Below are 14,898 nucleotides of genomic sequence, written 5' to 3' on the forward strand. Positions count from 1 at the left end.
ATGTAAGTGCTATTTGATTATTAACATTTTCATCATCATCCCAGTCTTAAAGATGAAGAAGGGGAAGGGAATAAACATTTAAATAGTACCTACTGTGTATTTAAATAGTACCTACTATGTGACGAGCACTAAGTGCTTTTTCCCACATATTTTCTCATTTTGAACCTCACATCAACCCTGGGAGGGAGGTGCTATTATTCCCATTTTACAGTTGAGGAAACTGAGGCAAACACTCTGAGAAGGGTTATGATTAGACCTTGGTTACCCAGCTAGTGAGTGTCTGAGGTGAGATTCCGATGGAGCTCTAACTCCCAAGGTGCCCTGGGGCTGTTCACCAGACCTAGCTGGCCCCTTCTGTCTTTGAACCCTGTGGCTAGAAATGAGATGTCTGGGTGGCTAGGTAGCACAGTGAATAAAGCACTGGCCCTGGAGTCGGGAGGACCTGAGTTCAGTTCCAGCCTCAGACACTTAACACCCACACAAAAAAACTAGCTGTGTAACCTTGGGCAAGTTACTTAACCCCAACTGCCCTCCAAAAGGCAAAAAAAAAAAAAAGATGTCCATGTTTCTCCTTGGGGCAAGTGGTCCAGTGGCTACTGTCAGAGAACCTAGATTTAATCAGTATTTATTAAGACCCTGCTGTGCGCCAGCATTGTGCTAAGCACTGGAGATAGGAAGGAAAGCAAAAACCCCATGGGTTTGAAATCCCACCCAGGCTGCCCACTGCTCCTGCCTGTTACCCAGAAGTCATCTGTAAAAGGAGGGGTGAGAAGAATATAGGCTGGGGAGTGGGGGGTTGCTTCCAGTTAAAATTTGTTACCACATAAATGATTCCTGATCTCAGCATTCAAGGCCATTACACCCTGGAGTTCTCATAAAGCTCCCCTCCCTTATTGCTTCTGGGTTTATACTCACATTATTCCAGAGGCCTGGAAAACTGCCCACCTCTCCCTTCCGACTTTCTAACCATCGCCAGCCTCTGGCTCTGACTCTGTTTTACAGAGACATGTTCTTTCAATACACCTGGGCCAGGACGGAGAGGAATTGGCAAAGAGATTCCCATTGGGGTCCAGGCTCTAAATCAACCCACCAGGCCCCTACAAAGGAGGGGCCAAGGCAGAAGACTCTAAAAGGACAGGCAGTAGTGATCTGCTGTTTTGGCTTTCTCCTGGCACCTGGAGGGCAGAGTCTGCCTCCTCTGTATTCTCAGATCCTCAATAATACCCCCCAAACCCTGCCCCTGCAGACCTCTGAGATACTCCTTACCCCAGGGGATCTGAACTCTCTGAGTCTCTAAGTGCCAAGGAATCAGCCAGGCCTCTCAAATTCTCCAGCTCTCGCCCAGTTCTCAGATTAATAGCCTTAATAATGCCTATTTAGGGCTCAAATGGACCTTGAAGGTCCCATACATTCACATAATTTTACAGATAGAGACCCAGAAAAATAAGAGTAGCTCACCTAGCATCACATAGGTATTAAGTGCCTGAACAGGATTTGAACCCAGAGTCTAGGACCTTAAAAATCCACATTCCTACTGTATTCCTGCCATGGAGGATGCCTCTTCCAATACACTCTCCCAGCCCTGGACTGTCAGCCCCAGACACTCTCAAGGGCCTCCAGCCTGCCTCTCAGTGCTTTTCTTCTCTTTAGCCCTCTCCCCTCACAGAGGACCCTGTCCAGGCCTCTCCTGTGCCCTATATGTCTCCCCAGACCTCTCAGATTCATGGCTCTCTCAGCTTCCCCACATCTATCCCAAATCCCACTCAGGACCCAACCTCTCAGATTTCCCATGTCTTTGGGACAGACAGCCTATATTGCTCCTTCCCTCCCTTCCCAGGCTTCACAGACTGTCCCTGTCCTGTTCTCCCCAGTCCTGCTCTGGGTGGGGCTGCCCACGAGAGAAGGCCTGATTCATGAGCCCTGGCATACATGGAGCGTGTGTGGGCAGCCCAATGATGCCACAGCCCCATGAGCTTGGAGGAAGCAGGAGGGGAGGGGGCCGCAGTTGTCTTGTGGTCAGTGGGAGGCTGGGGGGGGGGCAGGATGTGTGTGCTGGGGCAGTAGAGACTCTGGGTGAACGGGCAACAGGCCAAGGACTCAAAGGTGAAGCTTGCCCTGGGCTCCCTGCCAGGGCTGCAGCTAGGAGAAGGCTGTTCGACCTGCTGGATCTGGCTGCTGGTTCCTGCTTCGGGGAGTGGGAACAGAGAAGTCTGGAAAGGTGATATCTGGGAATGTAGATAGCTTGAGGCGCTTCCAAGAAGTCCTATCTTCTGGTCAGGCCCATCACCTAGGCCTCCCCAGGTGGGGCTCTAAGTAGCAAAGGCCCTCTTGATTAAGCCTGAGACCCCAGATGATCCTTGCCCCCACCCTCACTGCATGGCCCTGGGCTGCTGGCTAACCCTCCCCACCCAGGCCCAGACCTTGGCCAGCTGGGAAGTGGGCAGTTACCCCCAGGATGCCAGGCTGCTCTGCTCTCCCTGCCCTCCAGAGCCCAGCAAGTGCCTATCACCCTCTGGCAGCATGCTGGAAAGAAGCAACCCCCCAGTTCAGTTGGATTAGGAGGTCTGGTCTGGAGGTGGAGGAAGGGGATACAGGAAATCTTCAGAAATGCCCTCACTCTTCTGGGCCGAATTCCCTGCCTAGGCATGGCCAGGGAAGAGGGAGAGAAAAGCAGCACTGGGTCTTCTTCCTTGTGCCCCCATCAGTACTACAGAAAGCGTCTCTCCTCTTGAGTCCCCCCAAGCCCTGGGAAGGCTTTGCTCTTAGGTCAGGGCTACCAGATTCTTCTCTCCTCTAGGAGAGGATTTGGGAAAGCTCCCCATTTACTCTCTACATGGCTCCTTAAGTTTTCTTTCCTCTCAAGATCACAGGAAGAGCTAGGACACAAGTTAGGGACCAGCCAGACCAGAGTTTTTCCTATTTTCTATCACAGGCCCCTCAGATGGTCTTTGAAAGTCTATGACTCTTTTTGGGATAATGTTTGACAAAGGCAGCGAATTATATTGTAATAAAGATGTAATTTTTTCAGCCTCTAAGACCAGAATTCTTGGCCTTGTCCAATCCTCCAGTTTTACAGAATTATAGTGCAAAATGTGGATTGGCTTACTTGAGATGACCTCATCTCAATCTAGGCAAGAAGGCCTAGATTCTGAACACAATCCCTTTTCCATACCACCATACTCTCACAGGTGCTGGGAAGGGAGGGAGGGCCAGGAGGCTGACCCATAGGATGGTGATGTATGGCAGGAAGGGCCCTTAGTTAACCCCCCATTTTGTATACAGGGTAAAGTGAATCTGGCTGGGGGGGGAAATGACTTGCCCAAGGTCACAAGTCAGTGGCTGGCAAAGGTGACCCTGAATCATCGAACTCAAAATACAGTCTGGACTTTCCAAGGTACCTGCCCCCCAGCCTTGGGGATACAGGCTGGGCTGTCTCTCCAGACGGTCTAGGAGATGGCATCTGCAGAGAGAGGCATAAACAGGCTTAGTTAGCCCAGAGGATCGATAGAGAAATAGGCCTTTGGCCTTCTCCTCCGGGAAGCGAGTCTTCACATGTCCGTGCCAGCCACACCCTCCACAAGGCCTGGGAAGGCTCCTTTGGGTGGGGGAAGGGCGCTATGGCCAGAATGGGGGCCGTCTGCTCCTTCTGCAAAGGGACCAATCGTTCAATCCAGGGTGTGGTGCCTGGGATTCTAAGAGAGCAGTGAAGGGGTCGGGGAGGAGGGAGAGTCCCTAGCCGAAGGTGCTGCTGATTTAGGGAGCTGAGAGACAGCCCCAGCTGCATCTAGCCCAAGGAGGTGGGCGGGCTGGAAGAGGGAAGCCCTAGGGAACTGGGGCCCAGAGAGGTTAAGGGAGTTGACCAAGCTCACCCAGGTGCCCCAGGGCTGAGGTGGAATTGGAACCCAGATCTCCCCAGCTCTGGGTTCTCTGGAGGCTGCAGAAAGGGCACATGACTGGGTCAGGCCATGGGGGTTTAAGTCTCACTTTGTGTAACTGGACAGTTCCTTTCCCTTCCCTGGCAGTCTGGTTCCTCCCTAGAAAAATGAGGATTTGTGATCTCCAAGGGCCTTCCTGGCCCTGACATTTATCCCGGGGAGTGGGAGAGGCAACTCCCTGCAAAGGGAAGGAAAGATCCTTGTCCTAGCAAGTAATAAATAACTCCCCTCCCCCGCCCGGCAGCCCACCCCACCTCCCCCAAGGGATTTTCTTGGGAAGGAAATCAGGCCGACAGCTCCTCTTCCTACACACATCTGGGAGTGCATCTGTCAGGCTTAGGGAGGCTCCATCCTGACCACCCAGCCAGGCCCAGGAGAGGCTAGAACAGCTCCGAGAAAGCCCCTCCCGAAGTCCTTGCGGCACCTGAGTGAGGTGGGGAGGGGAGAGGAGGGAAGAGGAGGCCAGAGAATGGGGTGGGGGTGCAGGATAACAGTTTTGGGTTCTCGTGCTGGAGGTGGAAAGGGTGTAGTGTGCAGCTGTGCCCAAGCCCCAGTTCCCTTCACCAGGGGGTTGGTTCATCCTCAGTACTCAAAGCGCCCTTCTTCCAACCTGTAACTGCCAGCCTTCCCTCCAGGGCTTGAACTGAAGCAGGAGGGGAAACTGAGGCTCAGCGCCCCCTCCTCCCCCCCACCCCCACCAGGGTTGGGCCTCCAGCTCTGTCCCTTGGGCCAAGCCAGGCGTGGCCCCGGCTCCCCCGCTGTGCCTGGCCCCGGCCCGGGGTCAGTGCGTGCGGCCTGGGCGGGCGGCTCGGGGCTCGGGTTTCCTCTCCCCGGGGCCGCCCGCCGAGCGCAAGGTCGGTGAGTCAGCGCGGGAGGGGCCGCCGCCGCCTCCGGCCTCCGGCCTCTGCTGGGCCCCCCTCCCGGCCGGAAATCTCTCTCCCACGGAGGGGGGGGCCGGGGGGAGGCGGGGGCGGCTGATCTTTGCTCCTCCGGGCTGTCTCATCCCCCCCCTCCCCCCTGCAGCCCGAGCCCACGTACCCAGGGCGGAGGGACCGGCCCTGCAGCTGGAGGGATTGAGGTCAGACAGCATTTGTTGATTTCATCGGCAGGGAAGCTTTCCAGACCGGAGACCGAGCTCCCAGGGAGGAGGAAGGGGCCGGGGGATAGAGGAGGGGGCCCGCCTGAGGGCCCCGCTGCAGGCCAGGGGAAACCACGGTCCGGCCCGTGGGCCTTGGGCCTGGGGATCGTCAGCTGCGTGACCTCTTGACTCCCCTTCCCTCAGCCAGCCTAAGTCGGGGCCCGGCTCGAGGGCTGGGGGCCAGGGTCAAGGCCGGAGGACCTTTAGAACCTTAAGCCCTTCTCTTCAAGTTTCTCTTGGGTTTTCAAAGCCCGTAGCCTCCCCTAAGGTCAGGAAGTTCTGACCAGTGTCCAGCTTCCATCCCTGCTTCACTGTAAGCTCCAATGGCTGGGGAATGGGAAGGAGACTTTTGTGGGGTGAGATGCTGGACAGTGATAGCTGGAAGGGGGTGGGAGGTGTTTGGGGACCTAGGTTCCAGTCTCTACTGTCTGCCATTCCTGGTTGGGGGGAAAATAGGGGAAAAGGGGATCATGAGGGAGGGGAGGGAGCAAGCTAAGGAGTCAAGAAGAGTGTGAGAGTTAGAGTTGGCTTTGGAAAAGCCCACCAAAGAGGAGGAGCAGGAGGGGTCAAGAAATCAGTTCTTTTGTGCACCCCCCGGATGGCAGGATAAGGGGCCTCAGCTCTTTAGGGCCGGTCTGGCACATGGAAGAACAGGAACTCCTCCAACCCTGCTCCAAATGAGGGAGGGGCTTTTTTTTCCTCTCAGATCTAGACCCAGTCTAGGGGTCGGGGTTGGAAGGGGGTGAGTGCTGGGCTAAATCTTGAACTTAAACTGTTTATTTTCAGGATTCTTCCCCACAAACCCCAAGCCGCAAACCCCAGGTCCTATTTACAAAGGACCCAGGAAGGTTCACATGACTGAGTGACCATAGGCTCCCCAGGGAGGGGCTGCAGCCAGTGTCCACAGAGACACCCCACCCTGGCCCTGCTGACCTCTCTTTCCCCAACCAGCAGCCCACTTTTTCTCAAGGACCTTGCCCCCCTCCCTATTCCCCCCTCAGGGATTGTTTCACTGGCCCACCCCTCCCTAATTGTCCCCTCTCCCCCACATCCACATTTACCATTTCCCTCTTAGGCCCCCCAACTATCCCTTCACAGTCTCCCTTCTTTCTCCCCCTATCTTTCACCTTCACTAACAAATGCTTTATCTATCATTGTCCCCTCCTTCCCCCCCTAGCATGTGATTCTCCCTAAACGATCCCCTCACTGCCCCCTCTCATTTCCCCCTCCTCATTCTATGGAGAAGGCCTGTGGCCCCTTTAGGGACAGTTCACTACCTCCCCCTCGTGGACAAATGAGATCACTGCACCATGTCCTCCCTTTCACAACACTTCCTAGCTTCTGGCTGGAGAGAGGGCACCATTCTGGGAAGTCTGGGGGTGTCGACTCTCTGGTCATCCTCAGGCTCCCCAAAAGTCTCCTTCTGTAATGAACCATTCCAGGGTCCTTCTGAATCTCATTTATTTCCTTCTGAGACCATTCAATCTCCAGTTTCTCTTCATTTATCTTGTTTGTACCTAATTGTTTGTGTAATTGTCTCCCCCATTTGACAGTAAGCTCCTAGAGGGCAGGGACTGTCTTTTGCCTTTTTTTTTGTATACTTAGTGCTTAGCACAGTGCCTGGAACATGACAGGTTCTTAATAAATACTTTTTGACTTGATTTCCTTGATGAGACTCTCAGAGAAGCCAACCCCATCCCTGACCTGAACCTCCTTCTACTATCAAATACCTCTCCCCTTCTCCTCCCAGGATCTGGGCTGAGACCCCAAGCACACTCCATATGGTCCTGAGTGGGGGAATCATGCTCAGAGGCTGAGCAATGGGGTTCTGAGGGCTGTCCAGTGGGGGGGCTAGTCTAATCTGGTTTTCTGGCATCTGTCTTGTGCCTCTGTTTACCAATATAGGAAATGAGAAAACTCCAAGGATTATCTCTCCGACAGGTTCTGAAGAGCTAGATCCTTTGACCAAGCCTGAGTGCCAGTCCTCCATAAAACCTTAGATCCCTTCCCTGCCCCCCACAACCACTAGGGTCCCCCTTCCCCAGATGCCTACTTTACATTCATTTTCTTTATTCTGTTACACATGTATATGTATTTGTCTGCCCCATCAGAATATAAACTCCTTGAGGGTAGGACCTGTCTCAGTCTTTATACTTCTGCTTCAAGTCTTTCATAAACCCTTGGTGATGGATTACCAGTCCCTTCTCCCACATCTCCCCTTCATCGTCATCCCAACTTGTATTCCTCTTGGGAGGAGAGACGCCACAATATCCTGGAAAGACCATGGTTTGGATCTGCCCGTTAGTATCTGTGTGACCTTGGGAAAATCCCTTTCTTCTCCTGTCTTCAGTTCTTCTCCAGTGAAAGCACTGGACTAGATTTCTTAGGCCTCTCAATCTTAGGGATTTGCTACTAGTTATCTGTGCTATGAGAACATAGACTCAGGTTCTGGGCTTGACTTGTCCACTCATTTGGGTGACTCTTGGGGCTCAAATAGAATCCATGTCACTCTGGGTCCCTGCCACCAAGAAGCTGTGACTACCACACGTGGCTGAGGCAGCTCCTACCCTGCACCCCCCCCCCCCCACACAAGAAGACCCCTCCCCTTCCCCGCCCCCCAGGGGCTGGGCCATCTCAAATGCCATCTATTTGTAGAGCTCAGTCCCCGGGTGGGTCAGGCAGGGGCTGGCAGGGAACATGTGACCAATGGGCAGAGGAAAGTATTTTTAGGATCTCAATGAGAGAGACTTGCGGGGCGGGGCTCAGCCCAGTGTCCTAGACTGAGCCAACGCCATGCCCCTCTGGACCCAGCTGCCTAACACCCCCAGCCTGCTTCATGCCTCCCATCAAGCTGTGGGGACCCAGGTAGGACCTGTCAACCCCTCCCCATCCCCAGTCTTCTTTCCCATCCCCCTCTCTACCAGGGGGAGGGTCCTGGAGGGATGGGAGTAAGTAGGTGCTAATTCCATACATTTGGGGTTTCCTGGTAGATAGTAAGTCACTAGGGAAGGGGGGCCATTGATCTTCTATTCCTCAGATCACTGTGAAGATTTTTGCTTGGGGGAGGGTGGGTTCTGTCACCAGGAATTGGGCCTCGGTACTTAGGAAAGGTCTAAGATTCAGTTCCGAGGGGGTGGGACTCCTTAAAGTCTGAGATGGCTCTAGGCACAAGGAGTCATCTAGGGAAACAGAATTAGAGGAGGCAAGGAATGGATGGGACCTCAGGTCCACACCATGGAGCTGTGTATTTGGGGACCTGTTATACCTATGTGCTATGTGACTCTGAGTGTCCCCCACTCTGTGCCTCAGTTTCCCCACCTTCCATCAGGGATATTCTGGTACTCCCCCTTCCTCTATGAGAAGGAAAGAGAATGGCTGGAATTGTCCTAAGAGAACTAAGACCCAGGTTCCAATTCTGGCCTTGCTATTTACTATTGGTCTGACCTTGGGCAAATCCGTCTCTCTGGGTTTCAGTTTCCTCATTTGTAAAATGAGTGGATTGGCCTAGCTGGCTTCTGAGAACCTTTCCAGCCCTTAGCCCATGATCTCCCGGCTGACCACAGGCCCCTGGCCCTGGCCAGTGAAACGACCTTGATGGACTGACCCAGTGACCTCTTGAGACTGCCAAAGTCAGGGCAGGAGCCTGCAGTGCTCAAGGAGGGGATGGTTACTGGGCATTGTGGTCTTTCTGAACTGGGTGATTGGATCAGCAGCCAGAAAATCAACAGGATGATACCTGCCTGCCTGAGACCTCAGCCCCTTCCCTCCTCTGTGGTCAGCTGGGCCCCTTCCCTCCTCTGTGGTCAGCTGGGCCCCTTCCCTCCTCTGTGGTCAGCTGGGCCCCTTCCCTCCTCTGTGGTCACCCCGAGCCTTGCTCCTGCTTGAGAAGGGGTTATGTCTGATCATCTGAGCCTTCCCCTAGAGGTTTCCAATCAGGAAGGGGTGGGGTGGGGGTCTTTCCCTGGAGGCTGCATCAGCAAGTCAGAGTTCTAAGTACACTGAAACTTCCTGGGGCCAAAGGGGCAGGAGTGGGGAGAGTTCCTGGGAAGAAGAAAAAAAGATATCTAATATTCATCATTTTAGTGCCTCTTACAAATATGAAATCGCCCTGTGTAAGCTGTAAGGTTATATTTTTGATATACTAGTTTTCTCAAGAAAATAATTACGTTTGATAAATTTAAAGGCATATTGGCCCCAAAGAAAAAAATAGCAAACATGCAGAAAAACACTTTTGTTTTTTAATTTTAGAGAAAACCTCCAAAAAGTTTTTAGAAAAAAGGGGATGTCCAATCCCTGTGAGATTGGAGGGAGGGTCTCCCAGGATGACAGCTTCAGGCTGTCCGGGCCAACTGGCTTCTTTCAGAGGACGGGAGAAAAGTGAAATGACCGACTGTAGTCACTCAGGGACTGAGAATTGCCCCAGACCTACTGCCTTGACCATTGTTCCAGGCTTCTTTCAGAAAGAGGGGAGGTGAGGGCGGCTAGGTGGTGCAGTGACTAGAACATCGATGCTGGAGTCAGGAGCACTTGAGTTCAAATCTGGCCTCAGACACTTGACATACTTACTAGCTGTGTGACTTTGGGCAAGTCACTTAACCTCAATTGCCTTGCCTTCCTCCCTCCAAAAAAAAACAAAACAAAAAAAAAAGAGGGGAGGGAGGAGGATGAAGAGGAAGAAGCTGTAGCATCTGGGAGCCAGACCATAGGGAGAAACTGAGCCATGGGGCTTGGGGTCAGGGTGCTCAGAGGCCTCCCAAACTGCCAGGCTGTATCTCTATCGCCCCAGAAATGGAGAACTTCGAATATAGCATCCAGCTGAGCGACAAGGACTGGGCCGACTTCTCCGAAACTGCAGAGGAATGTGGCCACCTCCAGGCTGCTCTGGCCTCAGGGGACGAGCCGCTTTCCAGTGACATTGACCAAGGGGACAGCAGTGGCAGCAGCCCCCCCGGCCCCCTTCCCCTTCGGTTCCTCCGGCTGCAAGCAGGCAGCCCCCCACCAGAGGGCCTGCTCAGGGCCCTGGGCGGGCGGCCCCTGCCTGGGCACCTGGCCTCGGCCCAGGGGGGCTGCTCTGGCAGCGAGGAGGAGGAGGGCACAGACGCCTGCCTGATCAGCAGGTTTCGGTGTGAGCATGTCCTGGCCCCGGGGGCTGGTCAGCAGACTCCAAGCACGTCCACCCAGCTGGAGGAGCAGCTGCCCTCTGGTGTCCTCTGCCCTGACCAGACAACTCCTGCCCTGGGTCCCGAGCCTAGTCCCCGTGGCAGTGAGATGCAGAAATCCTTACAAGGGGCAGTTGCCCAGGCCTCTGAGGCTGGAGTTCACTCAGGGAAGGACCCCCCAAGCCAGGGGCCCTCTGGCCAGGAGCAGCCTGGCAACTTTGGGCCAGCCGATGGAAAGAAATCTCCCCGAGAGCCTACTCCTGGAGCCTCTCCCCGAAGTCCAGGAAAGAAGAAGAGGAGGTCAGTAGGGGCCAAGGGAAGTGGATCCCCTAAAATTCAGGACCCCAAGAGACAGGGCCCCTCCAGCCCTTCACTGGCTCTGCCAGCCTCTTCAGGGAGCCAGCCAGACAGGGGTTGCAGCAACTTGGCCCCGGCTGACTTGGAGGGGAATGGTCCAGGATCAGAGTCGCTGGCCAGAGGAGCTGGATTGGGAACCAGACCCAGCAGTGGGACAGACCCCCAGGCCTCATCCTCCACCCCTGACCTGGGCCCAAAGCCGTCTCCCCCTGCTCTGGCTCCTGTGGCAGGAGTCAATGGTTCAACACCTGCCCCCCAGAAACAATCATGCTTGGACACGTCTTCACCTGTCTGGAAGACTCAGACCCAAGTGAATGTGTCTGTACCTACCTGGACTCCTGAGGTGGGAGAGAACCTGTCTACCCCTGTCTCCTTACCTGAGAAGGCTGTGAACTTGCCTGGAGTACCCTCTGAGACTGAGCCCAGTGGTAATCTGTCTATACCTGTCTCCTTACCTGAGAAGACTGTGAACTTACCTGGAGTACCCTCTGAGACTGAGCCTAGTGGTGATCTGTCTACACCTGTCTACTTACCTGAGAAGACTGTGAACTTGCCTGGAGTACCCTCTGAGACTGAGCCCAGTAGTAATCTGTCTATACCTGTCTCCTTACCTGAGAAGACTGTGAACTTACCTGGAGTACCCTCTGAGGCTGATCCCAGTGGTGATCTGTCTACACATGTCTTCAAAGACAAGCTACGCAAGCATGTGTGTACATCTGATACCAAGATGGACTCAGGTGTTGGTGTCTCTACCCTCATCCCCAAGTCAGAACCAGAAAGGCATCGGTCTAAGCTTGTTCTCTTGGCTAAGGCAGATGTAGGCCCAGCTACCCCTGTCCCCAAAGCCCAGCCAAATGTGAATATGTCTACACCTGTTCCCCAGATCCAGACAGATGTGAAGCTGTCTACACCTGTTCCCCAGGTCCAGCCAGATGTGAAGCTGTCTGCACCTGACCTCAAGGCTAAGCCAGATGTGGATCTCTCTACTTCTGCTCCCAGAACCAGGGCAGATGTGGATATGTCTACACCTGCCCAAATTGCTAAAAGTTTTGATTTCCCAGTATCTCCACAGGGGCTTCATGGGGTACCTGAGGAAGGCAGTGGGGCTCTCTTGTCTCCAGGACACTTGCGGGAGCCTTCACCGGTCACCAATGATGTCACACAGTCAGCTGGGGTTCTCACGCCAGCCCGAACCCCGAGGAAGAAGAAAGTCCGTTTTTCAGGAGTCTCCACCTCCCCTCTAGAGAGCTCTGGTTCAGCCTCCCCATCCTTGCCCTCTCCGGATGGTGCTGTCTCTGAGCCCCCTAGGACTTTGGGAAGGGGCCGAGGAGGCCCTCGAACCTGGGATGCGGTGGCTGTTGGGGTGCGTCCTCAGCCTCGGATTCTGAAGCACCCGCCTTCCCCCTCAGCCTTGGCCAGGGACTCTGCAGGACCCAGGAAGGACTTTGCCCTCACTCTCCCTGAGGTCTATGACTATTTTTTCTGTGACACCATAGTGGAGGAGGAAGAAGAGGAGGAAGAGGACATCCCATCCGACATGCAGTGGCCTGAGGTGTGTGAATATTTTTTCTGGGACAGGCGACTTCCAGGGCAGAAGCCCCCCCCAGAACCTCCTCTCCAGGTGCCTGCCCATGGCGAGCCAGTCCCCATCTCCATCCCAGAGGCCTATGAACACTTTTTTGGGGAGGAGGGGCTGCCTGGTGTCTTGCTGCCCCCAAACTGGGTCCCAGTGACCCTTTCCAACGAGCAGACCCTGGGGCCTGAGCGGACCTGGCCTAGAGTCCCTGCCCCTGAAGAACAGAACCCACCGAAAGCTGAGGAACTAGGCCTGACTGTGAGTCTTGAAGGTAATGGCCAAAGGTGGGGGTTTAGCTGTGAGTACATTCTGTGCTTGGTCCAGGGAACAGCCTGTCCAGGGAGAGGGAGGTCAAGAGGGAGGTGTGACTCGTGCAAACTCCAGCCTTAACCCTTCCCATCCCTTAGCCCCTGGGGCTTTTTGTCTCATTGATTCCCCCCTCTCCCCCACATACACAAGGGACTGTGGGATGGAGGGTCTGACAAGGGGTGGGGAGATTCTCTGGGACAGCAGGAGGTGGGAACACTGGTTTCAGAAGTAAGTGAATGACATCCAGGGAGGTGAGGCCCCCTCCCCCTGGCTTGTCAATCTGGCCCAGCCTCAACCACAATCTCCACAGTGGTTTCCGTTCCTGGTGTCTTGAGCCTGCCTCTGGTTTCTAGTTTAATTCAGTGATATTTTTAATAAGCACTTGCTGTCTATCTGGGGAGGGGAGACTCCTGGGGCCCCTCTGGGTGAGGAGAATGATTGGGAGGCTAGAGGAGGTCCAGGGACAGACACAGCTCAAGGTTCATATGGTGTCTTGTCTCCCAGGGGAGCAGAGGGCTCCACTCATCCCCATCACCTTCAATCAGAATGACATGTGTCTTGGGTTTGTGGCCTTCGCCACGTGGGCCGTGAGGACTTCAGACCTTCATGCGCCAGATGCCTGGAAAACAGGTCTGGGGGCTGGGCCCTGGGAGGGTCCTGGGGGGGGGATAGAGGGCAGGGGGAGGTGGGAGATCCAGAGCCGAGAGGAGGCAGGTGACAAGTGACCTTGGGTAAATCTTTTCCCTTCTCTTGGCCTGTTTTATCATCTATAGCATGGAGGGGGTTGGGCTGGATTCATAAGTTCAGGGTGAATGGGGGGCATGCTTGGTAGTGACAGCTGTGCCCAGGGAACAGTGCCATCACTCCCAGAGGCCTGTCACCTGCCAGAGTTGGGATGTCCCCTATCCCCCTCCATTCCCAGCTCCATCTTTGGCCTGACCTGGGTTTTTCCAGTATGGATGGTCAGTGATTTGAAGTCTAGTTCAGGACAGCCTGGTTCTGTCCTTGCTTGTCTGCCCTCAGGTGGGCACTCCCATACTGACCCCGGGCAGGGTAAACCCCAGATACTGAAGCACCCCCTCTATTCCCATCTGCCTCTTTCTGCTTTTCCCCATAGTGTTGCTGGCCAACATCGGTGCCATCTCAGCCATTCGATATTTCCGGAGGCAGGCGAGAGAAGGACGCCCATGCCCGTAGCCTCACGTCGGGGCCAGCTGGGGCCTGAGCAGGCAGGCCCCAGCCCGGGATGGCCGCCTAGGCTCAGGGTTCGAGTGAGGGTGGCTACCTGCCAAGGTGGGGCTGGCTTCTTCAGACCTCTGATGGGCTCCTCCGTAAGGATCCCAAGGTCATGTTCACACTACACCACCCCCCCAACCCTTAGTCTCTTTCCTCCCACATCCCAGACCTGTCCATGGGACAGCTGTCCAGCCTTCAGCCTTCTCTGCTTGCGAGGAAGAAGGAAATCCAATCCTGAATCTGTCCTCACCTTTTCCTCTCAACAGGACTGAGAGGTCTGGGCCCCTCTTAGGGGCTGAAGGCCCAGTTACCGGGCCTACAGAATGTCGGGTTTCAGAAGGGAGATGGGAAAGGGGGGGGGACGGTTCATTCTGTCTGCTCAGGAGTGGATGTGTCAAGGGACTTGGTGTGAATGTTGGTAAATGTTGGGCATTAACGACCACTCAAGTGACTCCTGAATGGCCTGGAGGCGGGGGGCAAGAGACCAAGTAGGCAGTATAGAGGGTAAGTGGTGGGGGCTGGGCCAGCTGGCAGGGCACAGCCTTGGATGTCCTTGGCTATGCCAGTCTGGTACACTTCAGGTAACCCCTCTGAACACATTGGCGACAGACTCTGAAGATGGTCGGTGGAGATGTCTTTTTCCTCTGCCCCTCCCTGGTGTGACATTGTGGTCAAGGGGGATAGATGGTAGGGTGAAGGCAGGAGGAGGGTGATTGCAGGCATACAGCTCCCACTCTTGGGGACAGACCAGGCCCACACAAATTGTGGGTACATGGATGAAGATGCCCTGGAAGGAGCTGGTGGGATTGGACAGTGGGTCAGGGACAGTGGCGGTGGACATTGGATGTGCATTTGGACACTGAGGGCTCCCTAAGAAAGTACTGAGATTGGAAGGAGAGGAGATGGTGAGAGGAGGGCAGGAGACAGAGGTCATTTGGATGCTGGCTGGAGGCTGGAGATGGGAACAGAGGGCAGTGAGGAGGATTGGAGGCTCCTGGTCATTGGGAAGGGTTAAGGGAAGTGGGAGGAGTAAAGGAATGGGAAGGGGCTGAAAGGGCAGCAGGAAGATGAAAGGTGAAAGGCCCAAGGCCCTCAGTGGGGGCTCTGAGCTCCTCTGAAGTGAGTTCTCTGACCCAAGTGACTGTTGGTGTTAGTGTGTGTGTGTGGGTGGAGGTGGGGGCAAAATGG

The 14,898-nt window shown here is 54.8% G+C and overlaps 1 protein-coding gene and 1 long non-coding RNA gene across 2 annotated transcripts; one reads left to right on the forward strand and one right to left on the reverse strand.

Annotated features, from left to right (window-relative positions):
* Window positions 1-3,042: 3,042 nt before the first annotated feature.
* On the reverse strand, window positions 3,043-5,081 carry LOC138154506 (uncharacterized). Its single transcript, XR_011166618.1, has 3 exons — window positions 4,974-5,081; window positions 3,870-4,034; window positions 3,043-3,460 (listed from the first exon to the last, which is right to left on the reverse strand). It is a non-coding gene; the product is annotated as an uncharacterized lncRNA (long non-coding RNA).
* Window positions 5,082-7,744: 2,663 nt separating this feature from the next.
* PERM1 (PPARGC1 and ESRR induced regulator, muscle 1) lies at window positions 7,745-14,783 on the forward strand. Its single transcript, XM_069078380.1, has 4 exons — window positions 7,745-7,938; window positions 9,860-12,436; window positions 12,979-13,104; window positions 13,592-14,783. The coding sequence occupies exons 2-4, from the start codon at window positions 9,862-9,864 to the stop codon at window positions 13,669-13,671; spliced, it is 2,781 nt and encodes a 926-aa protein (XP_068934481.1). The 5' UTR covers window positions 7,745-7,938; window positions 9,860-9,861; the 3' UTR covers window positions 13,672-14,783.
* Window positions 14,784-14,898: the final 115 nt, after the last annotated feature.

The sequence above is a fragment of the Petaurus breviceps genome, unplaced genomic scaffold (genome assembly GCF_028583685.1).
Source record: "Petaurus breviceps papuanus isolate PSGF00001 unplaced genomic scaffold, PetGlider_PUasm1.0 91041, whole genome shotgun sequence".
Taxonomy (NCBI): domain Eukaryota; kingdom Metazoa; phylum Chordata; class Mammalia; order Diprotodontia; family Petauridae; genus Petaurus; species Petaurus breviceps.

Bases quoted from the DNA above. Each gene is read 5' to 3' on its own strand.
- PERM1 (XM_069078380.1), top strand. From the start codon at position 9,862: ATGGAGAACTTCGAATATAGCATCCAGCTGAGCGACAAGGACTGGGCC. The intron at 12,437-12,978 runs GTAATGGCCAAA...CTTGTCTCCCAG, and splicing joins CCTGACTGTGAGTCTTGAAG to GGGAGCAGAGGGCTCCACTC. The intron at 13,105-13,591 runs GTCTGGGGGCTG...TTTTCCCCATAG, and splicing joins GCCAGATGCCTGGAAAACAG to TGTTGCTGGCCAACATCGGT.